Below are 21,694 nucleotides of genomic sequence, written 5' to 3' on the forward strand. Positions count from 1 at the left end.
TTAATCTTGATAAAACTGTTATGTGATTTTAAGATGTTATATCAAGTTCTTAGACTTAGTTTTTTTATGCTAATTAATCTAAGAACAAATTAAAAAAAAAACATATAGATAAAAGAAACTATAGAGAAACCAGTCTTCCAAATTCCAATAAACAAAAGAGAGAATTGAAGAACACTAATCCTGAGAAAAGCATGTTACATGATGTATTGTAATTGTAAATAGACAATAGTAGTCCAATTAAGAGGACATAAAATAAGGGGTACACTAGTCATTTAGTTAGTTGACAGTTTGTTAAAAGCTGTTAGGAGATGGTTAATTACAATTTACAGCTCTTGGGTTAAAATCCAAGCCATCAGATCTAGGATAAATTCTTGGAAAAATTTCATAAATGACTACTATTTGGGGTTTTTTTTTCGCATAGCTACAGTTTAGCTATTTACTTTTCGTGGCAAACATATAGCTAAACTAGGCGCTTGTTTCATGTTGTATTCGTTATTAAGGGAAACTGTATTCATGAATACAGTCATTAAATTTTGCTAAAATCGTGGGATGAAATCTCCTAAACAAGGCAAACTAAGTAAAATCTTCCTAGAATCACTCTGAATGACCTGGCTTCCAAAATATCACATGATTCTTTTCGATTACAATTACTCCAATTCAAATTCAAAAATTAATATTCAAAAATGGAAAAAACAGAGCTTAACCTCCTAACAGGATATTCAACTCAAACATATAGAATGCGTTCAGAATACAATCTCAAAAATCAATTGCGATTTTAATTTAGATTGTCGCAATCGAATCTGCTGTTGTTCGTATGAGTTTCTACAGGTTTTTTAGAGTTGTTCTATACATAAATTGCTGGACTTATTCTGAATTTCGAAGGTAAATATTAGTTCAGTTGATGTTCATGATACAACGAGTAGTTTTACATTGAAGTTGTTGTGTTTTACATTGAAGTTGTTGTTAATCATTAGCACTGCTGAATTCAAAAATAAATGTCCACCATTCCGGCAGTAATTCAACATTCCGGGATTTGGAACGATGAGAATCGTTTTGTGAATTACACAATAGATGCAATAGTTTTCAAAGATTATGCATCGTATGAGAATGTAGTTGATGTAATAGCGAAACAGGTAGGAATAGATACAAGTAACAAAACAATTAATATCAAATACATGATCGAAGGTGATTCTATGCCGCTTGAAATACACAATGACATGAGTGTCAGGGTGTATGTTGAACTGAAGAAAGATAGTAGGCAGTTTGGGAGTTATCCTTTGTGTATTACCACAACTGATAAGTTGATTGAATACAATGTGTCTAGTGAAAGTGTAGTTGAAGGTGATTTAACGCAATTAGAATACAATCGTCAATTACAAGTTATGAATACAGATGATGCGACAGAAGTGGCAACGTCAAATTCTGGTCAGCAAATAGTTGTGTATAATGATTTGATCATTTCAAATCTTAATCACAAGGAGATCATGGTAAATCAAGTATACAATGACAAGGATACTTTGAAGGCCGTGATGAAAAAATATGCAATTGACAATAGGTTTCAGTTCCGTACAGAGAGATCAAATTCGATAAGGTATGCTTGTTAAACTGTTTATTATGTATTTGTATATAACAATAAAATTGTATATTTTTTCATTAATTGATGTGTATTTAACTAGTTGATATTTCTTACATATATCTGACTATCTAGTTTAAATTGGTATAAGAAATTGTATTCAATTTTTTGCCTAATGATTTGATATGTGTCGGCAACTGAATGTATAAGTATACAATTGCGGATTTGCAGCTACACCATTGTATGTATATCAGAACAATGTGAGTGGAAAATGAAAGCTTCAAGCATTAACAAATCTGCAATGTTCAAAGTTAGAGAGTTTGTGGACAAACATACATGTCCATTGAAGGATAAGGTGTGTTCTTGTATTCAAGCAAGTAGTGGTTTTATAGCAGGCATTATTAAGCCAAAGTTAACAAATCACAAGAGGAAGTATACGCCAAAGGATATAGTAGATGATGTGAAAAATGAAATTGGTGTGGATGTGAATTACATAAAGGCTTATCGTGCTAAAGAAAAGGCTATGATCGAGTTGAGGGGAGAGCCAGCAGATTCCTACAAGAAGTTACCTGGATATGTATACATCTTGGATAAAACGTATCCAGGTTCTTATATAAGAATGCAAAAATCGCCTGAAAATGAGTTCTTATATCTGTTTGTAGCATTGCATGCCTTTATTAAAGGGTTCGACTATTGTCGACCAATTGTGGTTGTAGACGGGAGCCACCTAAAACAAGAATACAATGACACCTTTGTTTAAGCGAGCACTTTGGATGGTGCAGGTACTTCGTATACAAATGTACTGTTTTTTTTTTTTGCATACAATAAATACAGTGGAGTAAAAATCAGTAACCTTTTGCTTTTCTCCATTGAATTTGTAGGTAATATACTGCCTCTGGCATATGGCGTGATCGATTCTGAGAACGATAAGTCTTGGTCATGGTTCTTTCAACGGTTTAAGGAAGCATATGGGGTAAGGGATAACATGTGTATTGTATATGATAGATATGAAAGCATCATCAAGGTTGTTGCTAGAATTTATCCTACTATTCTGCATTTAGCATACATATGGCATCTTTGGAAAAATGTATATAATAACTATAGGAAAAGTCATGAAGTGTTGAGTGGTGTATACTATAAAATGGCAAAAGCATACACACAGAATGACTTTGATATGCTAATGCGAAAAGTTGAGAAAGAGGATATTCGGGTGAAGGAGTACTTGGATTCAGTGGGAAGGGCAAAGTGGGCTAGGCTTCATTGTCCAGTTAACCGAGCATGGACATTAACATCAAATATTGCTGAGTCCATTAATGCAGCACTGGTATCTGCTAGAGAATTACCAATATATGATTTTCTAGAGGAAGTTAGGTTGATGTATGGACGATGAAATTTCACAAACCGACAAAATGGTTCGTATACATTCACGACGCTTGGGAAAAAATTTCAAGAATTGCTGACCATTAATGAGAATAAATCTACTCGCATGAAGGTTTGTTTTCGTGCATCTGTATACGTATTTTTTTCATAGCTTATATTTCATCTTTACGATTCTTATACATAAGGATATTTCTTACAAAGAAAATATATATTGATATGGCGTATTATGTTTGTATTAAAAACTTGATGTGAATCTGTTTGTATATTGTTGCATAGGTAATTCCATCAACAGAATACTTACACACCGTGATTGATGAAGGGAGGAGTTTCATTGTGTGCATTGAAAAGAAAACTTGTAGTTGCAAAATCTTCCAAGTTGATGAGATTCCCTGCCCCCATGCTTGGGTTGTTCTTAAGATGAAAAATCTCACTGTCGACAGCTACTGCTCAAACTTGTACAAACCAGAAACTGTGATGAAGACTTATGATATCCCAATTTATCCGTTACCGGATCAGAGTGAGTGGAATGTGCCTGTATACATTTCAGAAGAAGTAGTGTTGCCACCGAGGTACAAGAGACCGCCTGGAAGGCCAAAAAAGAAGCGTGATAAGTCTTTATCTGAATGGTTTTCAAATTCACGTACAAACTCGTGCAGTAGATGTGAACATGCAGGACACAATAGGCGCTCTTGCAGGAATGAGCCTAAAAGAAAGTAGTTGTTGTTTGCTTAGTAATTTGTTCTGTTTTTCTGGTTTCTGTATTGAACCACGTCGACTATAAAGCGTCATGACATTTGCTGTTCTTATTAGCTGGTTTTTGATGAATGATTCTGTTCTTTTTTGTTGATAATGGATGATTGAAAATAAAGGAACTCTCTATGAATAACTTGCAATATTTCCGCTGTATTATATTGATGTATACGTGACCGGTATACTTTGAATTCTATGTATGTGTCTGTTTCCAAAATCAGAAACCAACTGCATCATGTTCAGTTCATGCAAATTCAGATTTCAGAGAGAAGTAATCAGAGATAGAGAATAACTGTATGCATTGCTGGCTTATATACAGTTGTGTTTTAATTATGTATACATTATTGTTATATTTCTGAATACAGTTATGTATTCATGTTGAAAAAAGTTAATTATGTATACACTCAAATCTCTGGATACACAACTGTAAATGATGGCATCCCATAAGTGAATAACTCAACAATGTAAAAAAAATTATTTTGTATTCATTAAAATTTATAACTGTATATTAGGTATTCAACAGATATATCTGTTTTACAAGTCAGTAAATAATTCCATCCGTAACAATTCTAAATACAGCTCTGTATTATCTTTGAATATATTATTTTAACATCTCTATATACCGTAAATGGCCAATGAGTAAATCGACAAATGTAAAATAATTGCATCCCATAATGATTGACTCAACAATGTAAGAACACTTATTTGTATTCATCAAAAACATAAACTGTATATTGTGAATTCATACTGACAACTGCCATTTTGACAGCAAAACTCCTTACAAAAACATAAAGATAATGTTTTCCTTAAAAACATCATAATCTGATTTTGAACCACACAACTACAAACTAATTAACTATGATCTTTTCAACTTGATCAAAATCTATCTTTGGCCTAACTGGCTTCGGAGGTGCCTCATTATCGCTTTCGGCATTTGCTTCCATCTTCCTTTTAGCGTAATCCCACAAAAGAGCACCATATCTCGTACGAAGTAATTCTGCATCAAGTTCTCCATGTGGAATACCTTCTCCATGACTCAAATACTCCGCATATGCAGCAACATACATTCCACAATCCCTGCACGAAAGAAAGAAACAAAAATTGTATTTAAATGATGTATTATCCTCATATATGTCAATTTTAAAAATCCAAAAAATGACATACATGCTTCCAGGCCTCTATTGTGGCAAATTGTCAACAAACATGACCTCAAATCTGTCAGTCGGTGCTTTGTCTTTGTACGCAGGGTGATAATTCCAATCAACTCCCTGCTTGGACTGGTAGAAGTCTGTTAAATGTAAATACAATGGCAACAGATTGGCGACTTTGTCTATTTCAGATCTAACAGTTGCATCATGACCAGCCGCTCGGTACGAGTCATATATATATAAACGTCTGTCAAGGAATGAAAGGACTGCCAACAACCAATGGTTTTTTTCTTTAATGTTGACTGGGATGAATACATAGTCAACCAAATGCCACGGGACAGTGCAATGCAACCGGTGGCCTTTAACGTATTCACATAAAACATCTTCTTGTTTCCCAACACTTCTGGCACCATCCGGGTCAAGATAGCCTTTGTGAATAGCATCAATTTTGGCATTGAAAGCACAGTCTACAGTGGTAAACTTGTATGTGCTATTTGTATCATATTTGGCTTTTTTCCGGAAGTAGTAAAACATGACATCAAGATGTTGTAATAAAAACGAACAAAACATTTAATATTTAAATCACAAAGCAATATAATGTATGTGAAAAAAGAAGGTAAATCACACCTCGTCATTCCACATCTGACCCTCCATTGATAAAAGATAGAACCAATTTTTGTCGCTGATTTTCTTAATACCACAGTCCATGGATGTTGGCAGTTTTGCCTTACCTTTTTTGTAGTGGTCCTCTTTGTTCTTTCTATAGAATACACACAAAAAATATATCAAAACATTATTGAAACTATGTCTATACAACAAGTACATACGATAGATCGACTAACTTACCTACTATCATGCCTAACAAGCAGCCCCTCTTTTACCCATTTTGAGAATTCACCGAACAGCTTGGCATCATGTCGCCCCGTGATGGAATTATTATCAAATGGGTATTTTTTGTCAAATATCTCTGTCAACTTAACTGAACTACCTGTTTGAATACGAACAGAGTTGAATACAATCTTTAATCACATTAACTACAAGAAGAGTGGAATACAGTGTAAAAAAAAAAAAAAACTTCATAATGCTTACCTGAAGCTGACCCAAAATTTGTCATGTAAGGAGACATTTGCAAAGGGCCAGGACGCCTCTCTTTACGCAAAGTCATGACAATTTTTGTTATAGTATTCTATGTTGGAAGGAATTCATCCGCCAGCTCATACTGAGGCACATGTTCCTGTTCCTTACCAACATGAATACCCTCAAACTCAACAATGACATTGTGCGGCGTCACTTGATTAGAATGATCTGTACCGGCACAAAATGAAGAAGAAGATACACCTTGCACAATATTTTCATTAAATAGCATGTTGCTTCCTTCGTTGATAGGTATGGCAGCAGGAGTAACAACGATAACATCAGCTGTCTTGATAGGGATTTGTGATCCAAACAGTTATAAACAAAGAGATGACAAACTTTAATCGTAATCTGAAATGTATTTATCATATAGCAAAATTTCAATGAAGAGTTGAATAAACTATTAAATGTAGTACCTCTGGTTCAACATAATCTCCCAAAATGTCACCTGGTCCCTGAATTTCCTGTGTTGAATCTCTTAATGTATCACCAGTAGAATTAACCTCGTTCACACCAACATCTCCTTCTAGGCCCTAAAATGGAAAGGAAAAAATCAATAAATTTATTAATGAACAAGCATTACACAACCTGCTCATATGTGTATATAAGACTTTCAAGTATTTGTATACTGGACTGAGAAATGAATACAGTCGTTTAAACTGTTTGATGAATTATGAATACAGTTTGTTAAATATAAGGTTTTAGATTTATGAATACAGTCTGTTAACTATAAATACAATCACTTAATTGTATCATAAAAAAGGAAGTATAAAGATAAGTTTAAACATAAATATAGTGTTATGTTTATGGATACAGTCTGTTAAAATATGAATACAATCACTTAACTGTATCATAAAAATGAAAGTCTAAATATAATTGAAAACATGCATACATGTTTGAATACAGTCAAGTATTTTGGATATAGTCAAGTATTTTGATACAGAAAAATATACAGTCAAGTATTTTGGATGCAGAAATAGACTGATACAGGCAACTCATCAGATACCTCTGTTGGAAAATGAGTCGTATAACTCCCGTTTTGTATCGGTGATTTATTGTATATTCCATTATCATGCTGCTGAAAAGTAGATTGTCTGGCAGCACCCTTAAAGAAAAAAAAAATCATATATGTAAAGATGATTTCAATTGAAAATATTCAAATTGTTTTTATTTTACCTTTTCAGAATCCTTATTCCCTTTAATTGCTTCAATAGCTTGAAGAATCGTTGTCAAGTTGTCATTGATCAATTTGTGCAAACCATTGAACTCATCCTTCACCTAAAAATATTAAAGAAAATCAAATACAGGAGAGACACATTACCTCCTTGAATTCATCCTTCAACTAAAAGATATAAATTACACTTACCAACTTCTTAAATTCATCAATTTCTTGCCTCATAAGACACAACTCGTCTTGTTTAGTAGATGTCGGGAACTGGACAGATGGGGTATTTACATGCACTTGTTCATTCCCAATTGGAGAAGCCGACTTTATTGTTTGTACAATAGGCGTCTTCCTACGGGGAGCAATGTTGGAAATTGGAATTGTTTCAGGTTGCAGATCTGCTTTCTTTGATGACGAAGTCCCAACAGACATCTGCCTACGTTTCTTAGACGGTGGAGATTCTGATTGAACAACTCCCTTTTGATGTGTGTCGTTATGGGGTGGTGTAGAAGCAAAATCATCATCGTCAAGGACGGGGGCAGTGGTACTTTTTGGTACACCAATGACAAGTGGGGGCAATTGAAGACGAGCAAGCTCATCGACCGTCTGGACTATGTTGGCAAAAATACGCATTTCCTAATCAACATTTTAATACTGTTAGAACTCGTATCAAAATACAAAATATAAGTAGTATTTAAAAATTTGTCAAGTATACAAGAATGCCAAGTATGCAGTGTATGAATTATATGCTACGGTCAAAATGCCAGTGTATACAAGAATTGTACTGCATATTTATGAATACAAACAAGAAAAGCAACATAGACTACAGTGCAATATAAAGTTGATACACTGTCTTTGACAGATATGACTGTAGATAGATACTGATAATTTATTCTGTAATGGAAAGCAAAGTTGTTTCAGGTGTGAGATTAGGGAATGTTGCAAATGGGCTTATGTCCAAAATGCAACTTAAAAAAAAAAAAAAAAAAAAACAACAACAACAACAACAACAAGAAGTTTGGTCCTTGGCACATTTGAGGTACTGAAACTTTTACATGCAGGTCACAGGCTGGCTAGAAAAACATGTGATTTATCAAACTAGATCCACAAGGGACCACTACTTATTTAAGACTCCAAAGGCCACCATGTAAAAATACTAAGTATTGCAAGAAAGGTCAATATAGAGAACAGTGTCCAGGTTGTCCCATTCCCTATCAGTAGTTGGATACAGGAAGGACATAAGATGTCCAAAGTACTCAATGAAGCTTAAGTTAGTCTAACCTTTTTTCAACCTTAATAAAAAAATAGATTAAAGAAAACAAAAGGGGAACATTTTAACAAAATAATAATAATGGCTTCTCAACAACCTGCAGAATTGAATATCAGCACATTAAACCGGACAAGCTGATAGATGCTCAAGTATACAAGAATGCCAAGTATACAGTGTATGAATTATATGCTACAGTCAAAATGTCAGTGTATACAAGAATTGTACTGCATATTTATGAATACAAACAAGAAAAGCAACATAGACTACAGTGCAATATAAAGTTGATACACTGTGTCTTTGACTGCATTGTATCAAAATAATATCAGAAACAGTGTATCAATTATATACTATAGTCAAATTGCCAGTGTATACAAGAAATGTACTGCAAATTTTTCAATACATCAAAAAAAAATGCAACATAGACTACAGTGAAGTATAAAGTTGATACACTGTGTCTTTGACTGCATTGTATCAAAAATAAAAGTCAAAAACAGTAGTTCCATATTTATGATTATAACAGAAAATATAATACATTTGAGAAAATATACAATAAATAACCAGTAAAAATTTAAATACATGAAGGGAACTTATATAACAATGTTGAGTACAGCATTTTACCGGGGTGTTATCTTCTTTAAACATGTCGTCCATCAGTTCCTTAAAGCTTGGTTGACTTTCAATTGTCGTCCAATTCAGCATTCTGGGAATGTTGTTGCCCGTCTTGACTGCAAGAGTGGCGTCAACAAATGAACAACACTCATAAAGCCAAACTTGCATAGCAAGTGGCATTCCATGGAGCCTATAAAACTTTTTCTCAGAAGTCATCTTGTGAGTCATACTTTTAATCAACTCATTGAATGCTTTCTTACCCCATGGGTAATCCACGTATCTTCCAGACTCTACCAAATCAAAGTGTAGCCTTGGTATTTTTACTGCATTCTTCTCATTGGACAAGATATAGGTATGAATGAAATATAGGACAGAAATCTTAACGGCATCAGCATCATTGAGGCCCCAATTTTTATCTGTGAAGCATTCAATCAAATCTGCCTTTGAGGGCATTTTCTTAGAACCACCAAAATATGTCTCCAAAATCCTGTTTTTACCCTTGCGGTTAACTTTAAAAGCATCTTCATCACCAACACACTTCAAACCAGTTATTATTGCAAATTCTCTAATAGAAAATCGCAATTCATTACCATTTATATCAATCAAAAAAGCATCAGGAGTACTTCCAATAAGTTCTCTCACCATGCAGCACCTCAACATTTGTGCTTGAACATCACAGTGTTGCATTCGGGTGAATACACCAAAGCAAGTTTCCCCAAATATTTTGCACTGCTTATCAGTTAGTTTGTCCTTGAGATCTTTAAATACTTCAACATTGGTGTAACAACTCATGTGCACCGAATGAGTAGGAGGATCTTTCAGAAAATACTTACGTTGCATTATTCAGTTCAACAACAGTAAAAAACTCAGTATGCAGCAATGACAAATTTAAATACACTACAGGCAACAAAAAAATTATTCTGATTGTATCTATTTAACTATACTACAGTCAATAAAATACAAATTCATTCTAATTGTATCTAAGAGAAATAATGTATCTACTGAACAGTAGTTATGTATACATTGCATTTTGTGTATACATAGTATTCAATTCTACAATGTATTCAATTCTATACAATGTATTCAACAAAATAGGAATTCATTCTAATTGTATCCAAGAGAAACTACTGAACAGTAGTTATGTATACATTGCATTTTGTGTATACATAGTATTCAATTCTACAATGTATTCAATTCTACAAATTGTATTCAATACTTACCAAGACAAATGACAAATTGTATTCAATTCTACAAAAATGTATTCACAATTATACCGATATACAGATTAAATATAGAATATATACACATTATATATTGTATTCAACACTAAAATGTGCAATCACACAGTGTGTTCAAAATTAAAAACTAATAACAAATAAACATTGTATTCATAAATATGAAATAAATACAGTACCTCCCCTACTTTTGAAGGAACATCTTCAACAACATTTTTTCCCTTGTTAACTGAAGAAACATCGAGAACTTTTCTCCGCTTTTCAATACTTGATAGGGATGCTTCAGATTTCGATGAATCAACAACCTCTTTTCGTTTGGTAGATTTTGAACATTCATCTCCCATTCGTTCCATACTTACCGGGTCATGGCGCCTCTTAATACTACTCTCAGCATCAATTCTAGCAATAGAGCCTGCAGTTTCTTCATCATTTTGAGTGATACACAAATTAAAAGATGGACCATCATCATAATGGTGCAGATAATTGGGTATACCTCTAGTAACTCTGCATGGAGTGCTTTTGTCCGCCATTACACCAGAAAATCAAAGCACAAAGCCGTAGAAACCCTAACAATGGCGGAAACCCTAACAATGGCGTAAAATCAAAAAATTGGAAGAATATATTTAACAAAATAAACACAAAAACTTCTAAATAACTTACATAGAAATGCGCGGCAACAATTTAGGTAATGGAATCGGTGGAGGATCGTGTATAGATATAATGGAGAAAAAATCGGAAGAGATTGAGAGACAATGAGAGAGAAAATGGGTTGATCAGGGGAAAAATATGAATACAAGCCTTATGTTGCGGTTGGTTTTTAATTTTAACCGTGTTTAAATGTTTTAGTTATGTACAGTAATTGATATACACCTTTTAGTTATGGAATGTAATTAATTTAAAGTATAGCTACTAGATATAAATAAGGCCTAATGTTATCTACACCATGTAGAAATCCCTAAATTCTTTCAGATAAGTTAACAGTTGCAAAACTTTCATGCACCATACTTCTGTGCAGGCCCAAGACAGAATCCTTGGGTTATTATTGGACTTTTCTAACATTGTTTTTGCGCGGATTGTCCTTTAAAGGCACTGGGCTTTAATTTTTGCCCCTCAAATTATGGGTCTTTAATTTTTGCTCTTCACCTAAAAATTCATGGGTTCCAGTTTGAATCCCTGCTCAGTAAAAAAAAAAAAAAAAAAAAAAATCGCAAGATAAAGTTTTGGATTCAAACTCTATCTTAAGGTAGAGTTTGTCTTATGCCTAAAGGCAAACTCTGCCTTAAAGGTAGAGTTTGCTACCTTAAGGCAAACTCTGCGTTATAAGGTAGCAAACTCTGCCTTAAGGTAGAGTTTTGCATCCATAATTCTATCTTGCAATTTTTTTAAAAAAAATTGACTGAGCGGGGTTCGCGTCCGCAACCCATGAGTTTTTAGGCGAAGAATAAAAATTAAAGACCAGTAATTTGAGGGGCAAAAATTAAAAAACACCGCCGAATAAGGCAGTCGGGCAAATTGCCCCTTTCTAAAGGTCAACATTTGCTTAGTTATAGATTAGATGTCAACCAAATGGTTTGGCTCCTCATCGATACGGGCCTTCCTAGAGAAGAATAAAACTCCTTGAATAAAATATTCTTGTCTGTCTCTCGGCAAGATATTCTTTGACAGTGGGCGTAGAACGCATATATATCATTTGCTATCAAGAACTGAATTTGTGAAAATAAAGAATCTATACTTAATTTATAGTATTATTGCATAATAAAAGTTAGTCAAAGGAGTTGAATGAGATCCTGCTTCAGATATACTCTTTTGAGGGATGGTGATTCCCCTTTTTTCGAGGAACTGAGCAATCTAGGATGCGAAGAATGCTCAATCAATTTCTAAGATATATAATATTTCTGGACTATTAAGTATCTACATATTGCCACAAAGTAGTATTGATCACTCAAATATATTAGTATTTCTCTCTTTATAAGTCGCCATAAATTGTCTCCAAGCTGTCATAGGATGAAAATAGTCGAAAATCCAGATTATTAGCAAAATCTCTTACTGATTTGGTCAAATTAAAGACTTCTGGAAGCAATTTGAAACTCTTTAGCAAACCTTTTTAACAATGCTCATCGAGTTATTTTTTGGTTTAATGCAAAAGTAAGGATTGGTCTCCTCTTCATTTCCCTTCTCTTCAATTTTCCAAAGTTCTACCTTAGATTAGAGACACATGGCATGTGTTAGAATTAATGACTAAAATTTAATTGACTAAAACAAGGCCCTAATCATAGTTCATATAATTAATAACTTATCCATTAATATATTAGAATATTTTTCTCTCTCTACCTATTTTACTTTTCCTACCCAGTAAAATATTTTTTCTAATTTACCCGATTATCTTTTGCCATTTAATTTTTTTCCCCAATAGACCCATTATTCAATTGGTGATATTTTTCGTTATTTCAATTGTGATGCATACTAATTCACATAATATAGACCCCATTATTCAATTGATAATTGTATATTTCTGAAAAAATTGTCTATATTATGAAAAATATCACCATTAAAGAGTTTTTATGATCGAAAAAAAAAGATGGAATATTAAAATAGGAAGAAAGAGAAAATATTTTAATATATTTATAGATAAATTATTAATTATATGAACTATGATTAGGCCTTATTTTAGTCAATTAAATATTAATCATTAATTTTAACTCATGTCATATGTCTCCAATCTAAAATAAAATTTGAAAAAAATTGAGACAAAAGAAATGAAGAAGAGTCCAATCTCAAAAGTAATACCGTATGTCTATAGTAACAACTCTCCCTTGTCAATCCATCATGCATATATTACGGTGGCTGAAATGACTGCCATAACAAGAAGAATTGTTGAATATTTAACACTTGTCGTACTCAAAGCAGTGACAAAAAAGTTGGGATTTTTATACACTACACGAAAGCCGAACAAAATACATAAGTAATAGTAAAAGGTAACTTTAAGTTTTATTTTAGTATATACTAAATTTTAGTCAGATTATGCACAGGCGGCCGCCAAACCAAGCATCTTCGTAATGTTGTTTTTAATGCTGCTAAATGGAAATAAGATCCACTAATTTATGACAGGATACGATAATTGTCTGAAACAATCCGTACAATAGCCACAAATTTCCACCAACGTGCAGGTACAAGACCTTTCCATATCTTTTTTGAGTCAAAATTAACTGCCATTGACTGGAACTAGTTTAATCGGAGATCTATCTTTCATGCATGAAATTATTGCATTCTCCTTCAACTTGGTGGATCGCCTTACTACTTCATTATTTTCACTATTGCTAGCTCATGATTAGACCTTCAGGATGACTCGTATCACGTACAAAGTCCTTCGGTAGGGACTCAATTTATTTCCCGCCTAAGAAAAGTAACTTTAGTATAAAAATGTCGCCGTACTAACACAATGTTCGTTTGAGGTTTCAAGAAAAAAAAAAGTTTGTGTTGTCAAGTTTACGAGCTCTTACAACAGCCTCAAGTTAATATTACAATAATAAATGCTTTCACAATCAAACATTTAAATATGTTAGTGGATTCTTAATATATGTTACCCCCGTCTCAATTTAAGTGTCTTAGTTTGAATGGGCGTGGAGTTTAAGAAATAAATGGGGACTTTTGAACGTTGTGGTCTTAAATTAAAGATGTGTATAATTCTTTAAATCTTGTGGTCTTAAACTTGTCAGGTAAAATGTTGGAATTGATAAACTTACTAAAGTAAAGAACATGGGTGAAGCCACCTTAGGCGTATGGTTGTCCGGTGCACACCCTTCGCCAAAAATTACGTGATGTACATAGGTTAAATAGTAGCTATTATGAATGTATATTGAATTTTGCACATCCTTAACACAAGTGAGAATAAAATTTACACACCCTTCGCTAACTTTTTGGCTCCGACACTGCTATAGAAAGAGACATTCTTTTGGAACAAATCAAAAGAGAAAGTAAAACACTTAAATTGAAATAGAGAGAGTATATGTACTTAGGTTTTTGACATAAAACGCCGGCATAAATATTGCTCCATGTATAACTTATGTGGGTTATGTATGTATTATCCTACGTAAGATATATAATGTAATAAATAGAAGGCCAAATACATAGATAGCCCCTTAAATTTGATACTATTTTTCATTTAGACATCTTAACTAAGGTTTATTCCCGTCAACCACCCGAACTCCATACGGAATGTGCCTATCCAACACAAATTAACAATACCAAATCACTCTCTTTTGAAGTGACAGCCTAGACGAGTAAAACATTTCCATGTCAGAAAAAAAAATTAAAAAAAAAAGAAAGAGAGACCAAAAAAAAAAAAAATCTAACCAAAAATTAAGAAAACGAAAGTAGGTGAGACCATCACCTTCGTTTCTTCACTCTTTTTCAAAATTACTTAACTAGATGCCTACGAATTTTATTGGAATCGGTTGGGTTCGTGTTGCTTTGGTTTCATTGTCAATTGCACAAGCGGATATTCTCCAAAGTGAATTTATCTTTTATTGGTGTAAATAAAAACTATAAGGAATTAGAAGACATCATTTTTAGTCAGAAACATCTCAACTAATTTTTCTTGGAGGAGGTTTAATGGGTGGCATTGGCAACGGCAGGAGAAAGTACTGTAAGAGGAAAGGAATGGTTAGGGAGAGAGAAAGAGAGCAAAAAAAAAAAATAGTACTAATTCTCTTGGCTTTTCACGCACTCAAGAAGGTGTATTACGCTTGCTATGTCACTTTAGCGGTTTGTGTCTAATGACACACTTTATATTTAGATCAAGTGTTTAATAGGAACACACCTTAGCTTAGGGATCTAAGTAAAAAATAGTGTCAAGTTTAAGGGGCTACTCATGTATTGGGCCTAAATAGAATGTATGTTTAATGGAGTACCACGATAAGAGCAGTTAATGTGTGAACCAAACAACCCCTAATTGTCTGAGGTGATTCTCGGGGAATAGTGTTAAAACATTGCCAAAGACATGGAAGTGCATTGTGCGGTCCGTATATATCTCGATGCTCAAGCTTCACATGGCACATATAAATAGTAGAGGAGCCAGAAATTTATACACAGAAATCTAAAAGAAGTAGAATATAATGTCACACTTGGATAATTTAATTTGAACCTGTAACTTAATTAATACTAATAAAGTATGATTTGAATCACTCTACTATTTCACTAGTAGTGTTTTTTTTCCTTATATATATCAAGAGGATTCAACCGTTCATCAGAATTTCAATCATTGGTGGTCGCTGTCAAAATGAGATCGCAGTCATCAACGAGCTAATTGCTTCACCTTTGACCTTTCTGCTCCTTTCACCCAAATTGGACTTGCTCCTTTCACCCAAATTGGACTTTGTTCTTGTCACTGGACTTTGTTCTTGTCACTAACAATGACATGCTATATCATTATCACTTATATTTAAGAAAATCTAGTACCCAAAATGGAAAAAGGGTATTGTGTTTGGTGGAAAAGAAAAAGATTATTTTGTTTGGGAGGACGATTTCGATTTGGTAAGACACTCATGAATAGACCAAGTTACATATTTCAAAATCAAGTCATCAATTCCAAGCTTCTACATAGATCTAGTTTTGTGTACAAATGCTATTTAATTAATTATATCACTCTTTTCAGGAAAAAATGGTAAAAAATAACACCCATGATCAGTTAATAAATTCATGAAATCTTTATAACTTATAACTTTATTTTCCTTTTTGTTCGAATTGTAATTGGTTATAGGAAATCATTTTCTCCATCTATATTGATACTTTCTGTTAGGGGTGTACAAAAGAAATCGACAATCGTACCAAACCGACAATCCGAATCAAAACGAGAAAAAAATTTGACTAGTGATTTGGTTTGGTTTTAGAAAGAAAAACCCGACCTCCATTGGTTTGGTTTGGTTTTAACTAAAAAAAGTCAAACCGAACTGAACCGAACCAACCCGACATTACATATATAAAATTTCAAAAATATTTTACACAAAAATGTTTATTTATAATGTAATTTATTAATATCTCTTAAAAAAATTCATAGTTTTTTTGTCTTTTAATATATTATTTCAAGCTTGGATTTAGAATTCTGAATAGTCTAATACTCCCTCCGTTTCAATTTATATGAACCCATTTGACTGGGCACGACATTTAAGAAAGAGGGAGGACTTTTGAAACTTGTGGTTCAAAATAAGCTTTGAAAATTTTTGTGGCTGTAAATCATTCATAAAGTGAATTTGTTTCCAAATTAGGAAAGAGGTCATTCATTTTGGCACGGATTAAAAAGGAAATAGGTTCAAATAAATTGAAACAGAGGGAGTAAGATTTATAGCCCATAGATGCTAGTAACTCAACAAAAATCAAATTCATACTAATGCTAAAATAAAAATACTAGGAATGACAAAAAAAAAAAACTAATGCTAGCAAAAGAAATCAATTCTAAAATAGTGAAAATACATAACTTTATGTTATTTTTTTCTTTAATATCTAGTCATGTAATTAATACTATTAGCCTTACTTATTTTAGCATGACTTAGTACTTTTAGATCATGATCATTTTCTATATGCCTTATAAATTAGCCGTATTTATTAGCGCATGACTTAGTACTTTTAAATTATGATCATTTTATTTTATGCGATTTTCTCGTTACTTTTTTGTTGTTGAATATTTTAGTACAATGTCATCTCTCATCTCACATCTCACATTTTGTGTTATTTTCTTAAATAATATATTAATTAGATAGTCGTATCTTACTAAGACTAAAGAAGTATTTGAAATACAAGTTATATGTTTTGTATGAAGACTTTACCCAAAAAAACCCGAGCAACCCGAAAAAACTGAGAAAACCCGAGGTCGAACAACCCGACTTTTGTTGGTTTGGTTTGGTTTATAAATTTAAAAACCTGATATAATTAGTTTGATTTAATAGTTAAAAAATTTGAACCAACGCGATCCATGTATACTCCTACTTCCCGTAGAATATGAGCTGACATTTTAGCTTACGCACAAAACAGCAGGATCTTTCCCTATTTTCAGTCGTGACAACCTTTTTGACAATGGATTAATATAGAGAAAAATGAGGTGCACAAAATTGTTCTTACTCTAAAGAAAGAAAAATCAACAAACGTAAGAAGTTTCTTAAAATTAGAGTTACGTGACCTATTTTCATAAAATAAAGGACAATAAACCAAAACTAACTTGAAGCCCTTCTAGATATCTGATAGGAAATTATATACGAGTGGATGCTATTTATTGAAATTTTAAACTTATACTTTTCTTGCTTAGGTGTTAGAATCTTGGTGGCAAATGAACGTATCAAGATTTTAATAAATGAAATTGACTTGTCATCAGAGGCGGACCCAGGGTTCTAAGACGACGAGACACCATTAATTTAACATAAATGACAACAAAAAATTTAATGACGATTGAAGGATGATACCATGTCAGACCGGTCACTAATAGCGTAGCAGTGACGAAAAACAAGTATATAGGTCAAATATGATTTTTTAGTAATAACTAACATTTAACACAGTGAAGCAAATGAAATAGATAGCTCAGTGGCTAAGGCTGTGCAGTATGTGTTAACGGTGCAGGTTCGAATCTGGACGAGCTCATTTAACGCTTATTGTTTTCCTAAAAATAGGCTCAAAAAAATAAATTAAAAGTGATATTCGGGTTTGATCCTGGGTGACACGTAAGGGAAGCAGCAATTGCAACCAACATGCACCAAAGACACTTTCATTTGTTAGAGTGCAAATTAAATTAAATATATACTAATTTCTCAAGATATATACATATATATATATATACATAATTTTTTCTGAAGCTAACGAGTGCACGTGCACTCCCACCCATTCATGTGGGTCCGCCTCTGCTTGTCGTGATCTCTTTGTCCATCAATTACGAATATGAGATCCTCACCAGTCACCACTAGGTTTTTTTCAGTCTGAGTTCACCACAAAATAAAACTGAAGTTCTTGATCTATTTGTCTATTTTTGAAAATTATGACCTGTACATAAAGTACTATGCATAAGAGAAAAGTTATAGATGAAACATAAAAGTGTTATATCTTTTTGTTGTTTTCAAAGGTTAAATGAAAATTTTCTGCATGAATTTATATAGTGGGGATAATAGCACTTTGGTTCATATTGGTGAACTCTGATATTGACCCTTTTGATATTTGCTAAGCACATTTGATCTTTATCTATTTTTTAAAATGTGTGGTTGTGGTCACGTTATATAGACAACATCTTACGATCTTTAGAACTAATTATCCTAAAAACTATAGAGCAACAGCATAAATTTAACATAAAGAATGAATAATTAAATTTGAATAGTTTAACATAAATAGGTTCATATAAATTGAAACAGAGGGAGTAGTAGTAAACTATTTAGTCCAAATTTTATTTTACTCAATCAAGCTTGTTATAAATCATTACTTGTGATTAATAGGTTAATTAGCATGATGGTGAGATAAGTATTACATATTGTCAATACACAAACTCAAACTAATCCAAAAAATTGAAAATAACATTTTTTTTCCCTTTATAAATAGATTTTATTTTCTGAAAATCAAGACTAAACTATTAGTACTTGAAAAACTAAAACAATCGTATATACATTTTTATAAAATCAATGGATTGAAGTAGTTTTGCGAATTAAATGGATCACGGAGATGAAATAATTGGAACCTCGCCAACAGAATAAAGCATTATTCCTGAAGTCACTCTTCGAATTATTTGCTGGATTCAACTATGCTGCAATATCCACTTAGATAATATTAATATTTTAAAGAATTAGAAAAGTAAAAATTAAAAGAGTCTTTCTCATTGACTTGGTTGAGAAAGACTCTTGTGGTCCGGCCATTTCACGGATCCCGCGCATAGCGGGAGCTTAGTGCACCGGGTTGCCTTTTTTTTCCATTGAGTTGGTTGATAACAGAATACCTAATCTATTAAAAGATCATTGATTTAACAGTTGATGATTCTGGATTTCTGGCCATTTAGCTCCTGACCTCTTGTGGTGCTCCTGCTGGTCCAACTCCAACCCTTTTGATCCCCAAGGGGTACAAAGAAAAGGAAAAAGAGAACTAATTGGGAGTAGGAAGAAAAGAATGAAGAATATATTTTGAGAATTAAATGCTTTAAGATTGATTTTGGTCTGGATTCTGGATATGTCCTTTGATACCAAGAATTTAACACACTTCAATAATGACCGTAACGCAATGTAACAAAGACTAGTATTGTGGTACAACGCAGAGAATCATAATATTTGTCAATATAATAAACTTCTTTTTTGCTTATCTTAAATGTAAGCCACGGAATTCAGAATTTAAAAATTCAATTTAGAATTCCATGGCAAATGACAACATGTGTCCAATAATTTGGTCTGTAGCTTTTCGACAATTCTAGAAAGTATAAGAGTATCTAACCAACAACGGTTGTAATGGAGTGATAAGTATTCTTTATCTATAATCAAAGGTTTGGGGTTTGAACCATGGATACAAAATTGCCTTGGTTAGGAAACTTTTTACCCCAAGAATTTTCGGCATAAATTCAGAATTAGTCGGACCCCAATGCGAATATCGAACATCAGGTGCGAAACAAAAAAAAATGAAGGATCTGATGATGAATATGTTGGTCGTGCGAATAAAGTCTGCTGAAAAGAAAACAGATCTAAAGGGTGTTTGGATTTATTTATTTTAAGTGTTTATTGTCTTTTAAGCTCTTTTTTACTTTTTGTGATGTTTGAGAAAGATAAAAAGTACTTTTGAGCAATTGCTATTAGGGCAATAAAAGTACAAAAATAAAATCAAAAGTCAAAAGTTTGGTATTTTGGCTTTTGACTTTTAGCTTATAAGTTACTTTTAAAAAGTTAATCCAAACACCCTCCTACTTATAAGGTGTTGTATACTCTTAAATCTTAATAGTGTGAGGCCTATTGGGGAAAACCATACGGGCTTGGCCCAAAGTGAAAAATATCACACCGTATTAAGAGTATTTTTGGACCGTTTTAACCCAACAACTGGTATCAGAGCTAATGATTTGGCGGGACAAGTATGAAGATGTCGGAATGTAGCGTGGGGTCCGACTTGGTACCTTTGCCCGTTTATAAGCCGGTTTATGACATTTACCATAGCTTTGAAAATGTATACACAACCTTTGGGCTTCGGTTACTGTGAATACTCTAACGATGTGGGTGGCACGCAGACACGTTGAATCTCTGACCCGTGAATCATGATAAGCCATGTGGAACTTAGTTCAAGGGGGAGATTGTTGGCTGTGCGAACAAAGTCCCACATTGATATCTGAAAAGAAAAAAGATCTACTTATAAGGTGTTGTATATTCTCAATAGTGTGAGACCTTTTGGGAATAACCGTGCGCGTTTGGCCCAAAATGAACAATATCACACTGTATTAAAAGTGAATTTAGGAGTGGATTTTATACGAAATCTAAATTATAGTTTTCCATTATCACAATTAAGGTTCTATAGTAATTAGGAATAACCGTTATATGTATTACGTTTTGGAATCAAAAAGACGTGAGTTGCAAGTGACTTCGTTAGATATAAGAAATTCAATTTGACTGGACAAAATGCGTAACATTTATATACTATAAATCTTAAGAGATGACGTTTGAGTTATTTCTTAGTATTTGTTTCATTAGACTAAACACGCACGCTTTTGAAAATGATTAATGATCCACCCTATAATGGATTATTTTGTGCTTTTCCTGCAGGAGATAAAATGGATTCAATTATATTTGGAAATGTATGTATCATTTCCTTGTTCCATTATTTCTACTTGCAGCGAAAGAAATGCATGAGATAAAATGGATAATTGATTCAGTGTTAAAAGTAGGAAAATGAAGAGTTATATTGCTATTTAATAGACATAATATAGTAAGTTTTACTCACATTTTCATCTTCCTGTAAAATATATACGTGTAAAGATATATATTGTGGCATAGAACCCATTTCTATTCTGTTATGTATTTATCAGTTGTAAATTGAAAAGGAATCAAAAGGGTAGAGTTCGTGGAATATACTATGGTCAATGAAGTACACAAAAATATGATAAATGGAAATATGGAGAATAGTTCTGTCTTGGGCTAATAGCAGCATATCCATTTGTAGCTTGGGCCAATTACATCATATCCATCGAACAAGCCCAGTGTGCTTTGGAGGCCCAAAATAGTACGGAGGAGCTTTTGCAAAGAATCTAAAATGAATTGGTTTTAGACTTTAGAATTATTTTATTTCCCAACAATTTAGACTTTAGATTTGGTGAAGTTCCATATATCATAAAGAAAAAATCTTTTTTTTTTTCATTACATAAGGGGAAATGGGGGAAGGGAATTACGAAGTGAGGATTCAAAACCTCATCAATAAGGTGAAAGTTCAGATAGCCAACTAACC

The 21,694-nt window shown here is 33.0% G+C and overlaps 1 protein-coding gene across 1 annotated transcript; it reads left to right on the forward strand.

The window, feature by feature from the left end:
• The first annotated feature begins 995 nt into the window (after nt 1-995).
• LOC132619472 (uncharacterized) lies at nt 996-3,670 on the forward strand. The gene is made up of 4 exons (XM_060334371.1): nt 996-1,591; nt 1,805-2,178; nt 2,455-2,897; nt 3,230-3,670. Exons 1-4 carry the CDS (start codon nt 996-998, stop codon nt 3,668-3,670), a joined length of 1,854 nt encoding a protein of 617 aa, XP_060190354.1.
• The last annotated feature ends 18,024 nt before the right edge of the window (nt 3,671-21,694 follow it).

Source organism: Lycium barbarum, chromosome 11 (genome assembly GCF_019175385.1).
Source record: "Lycium barbarum isolate Lr01 chromosome 11, ASM1917538v2, whole genome shotgun sequence".
Classification (NCBI taxonomy): domain Eukaryota; kingdom Viridiplantae; phylum Streptophyta; class Magnoliopsida; order Solanales; family Solanaceae; genus Lycium; species Lycium barbarum.

Excerpts from the sequence above, each read along its gene's own strand:
- LOC132619472 (XM_060334371.1), top strand. The coding sequence starts at position 996 with ATGTCCACCATTCCGGCAGTAATTCAACATTCCGGGATTTGGAACGAT. Across the intron at positions 2,179-2,454 it reads CTTGGATAAAACGTATCCAG|GTAATATACTGCCTCTGGCA; the intron begins GTTCTTATATAA and ends TTGAATTTGTAG. Across the intron at positions 2,898-3,229 it reads AGTCCATTAATGCAGCACTG|GTAATTCCATCAACAGAATA; the intron begins GTATCTGCTAGA and ends ATTGTTGCATAG.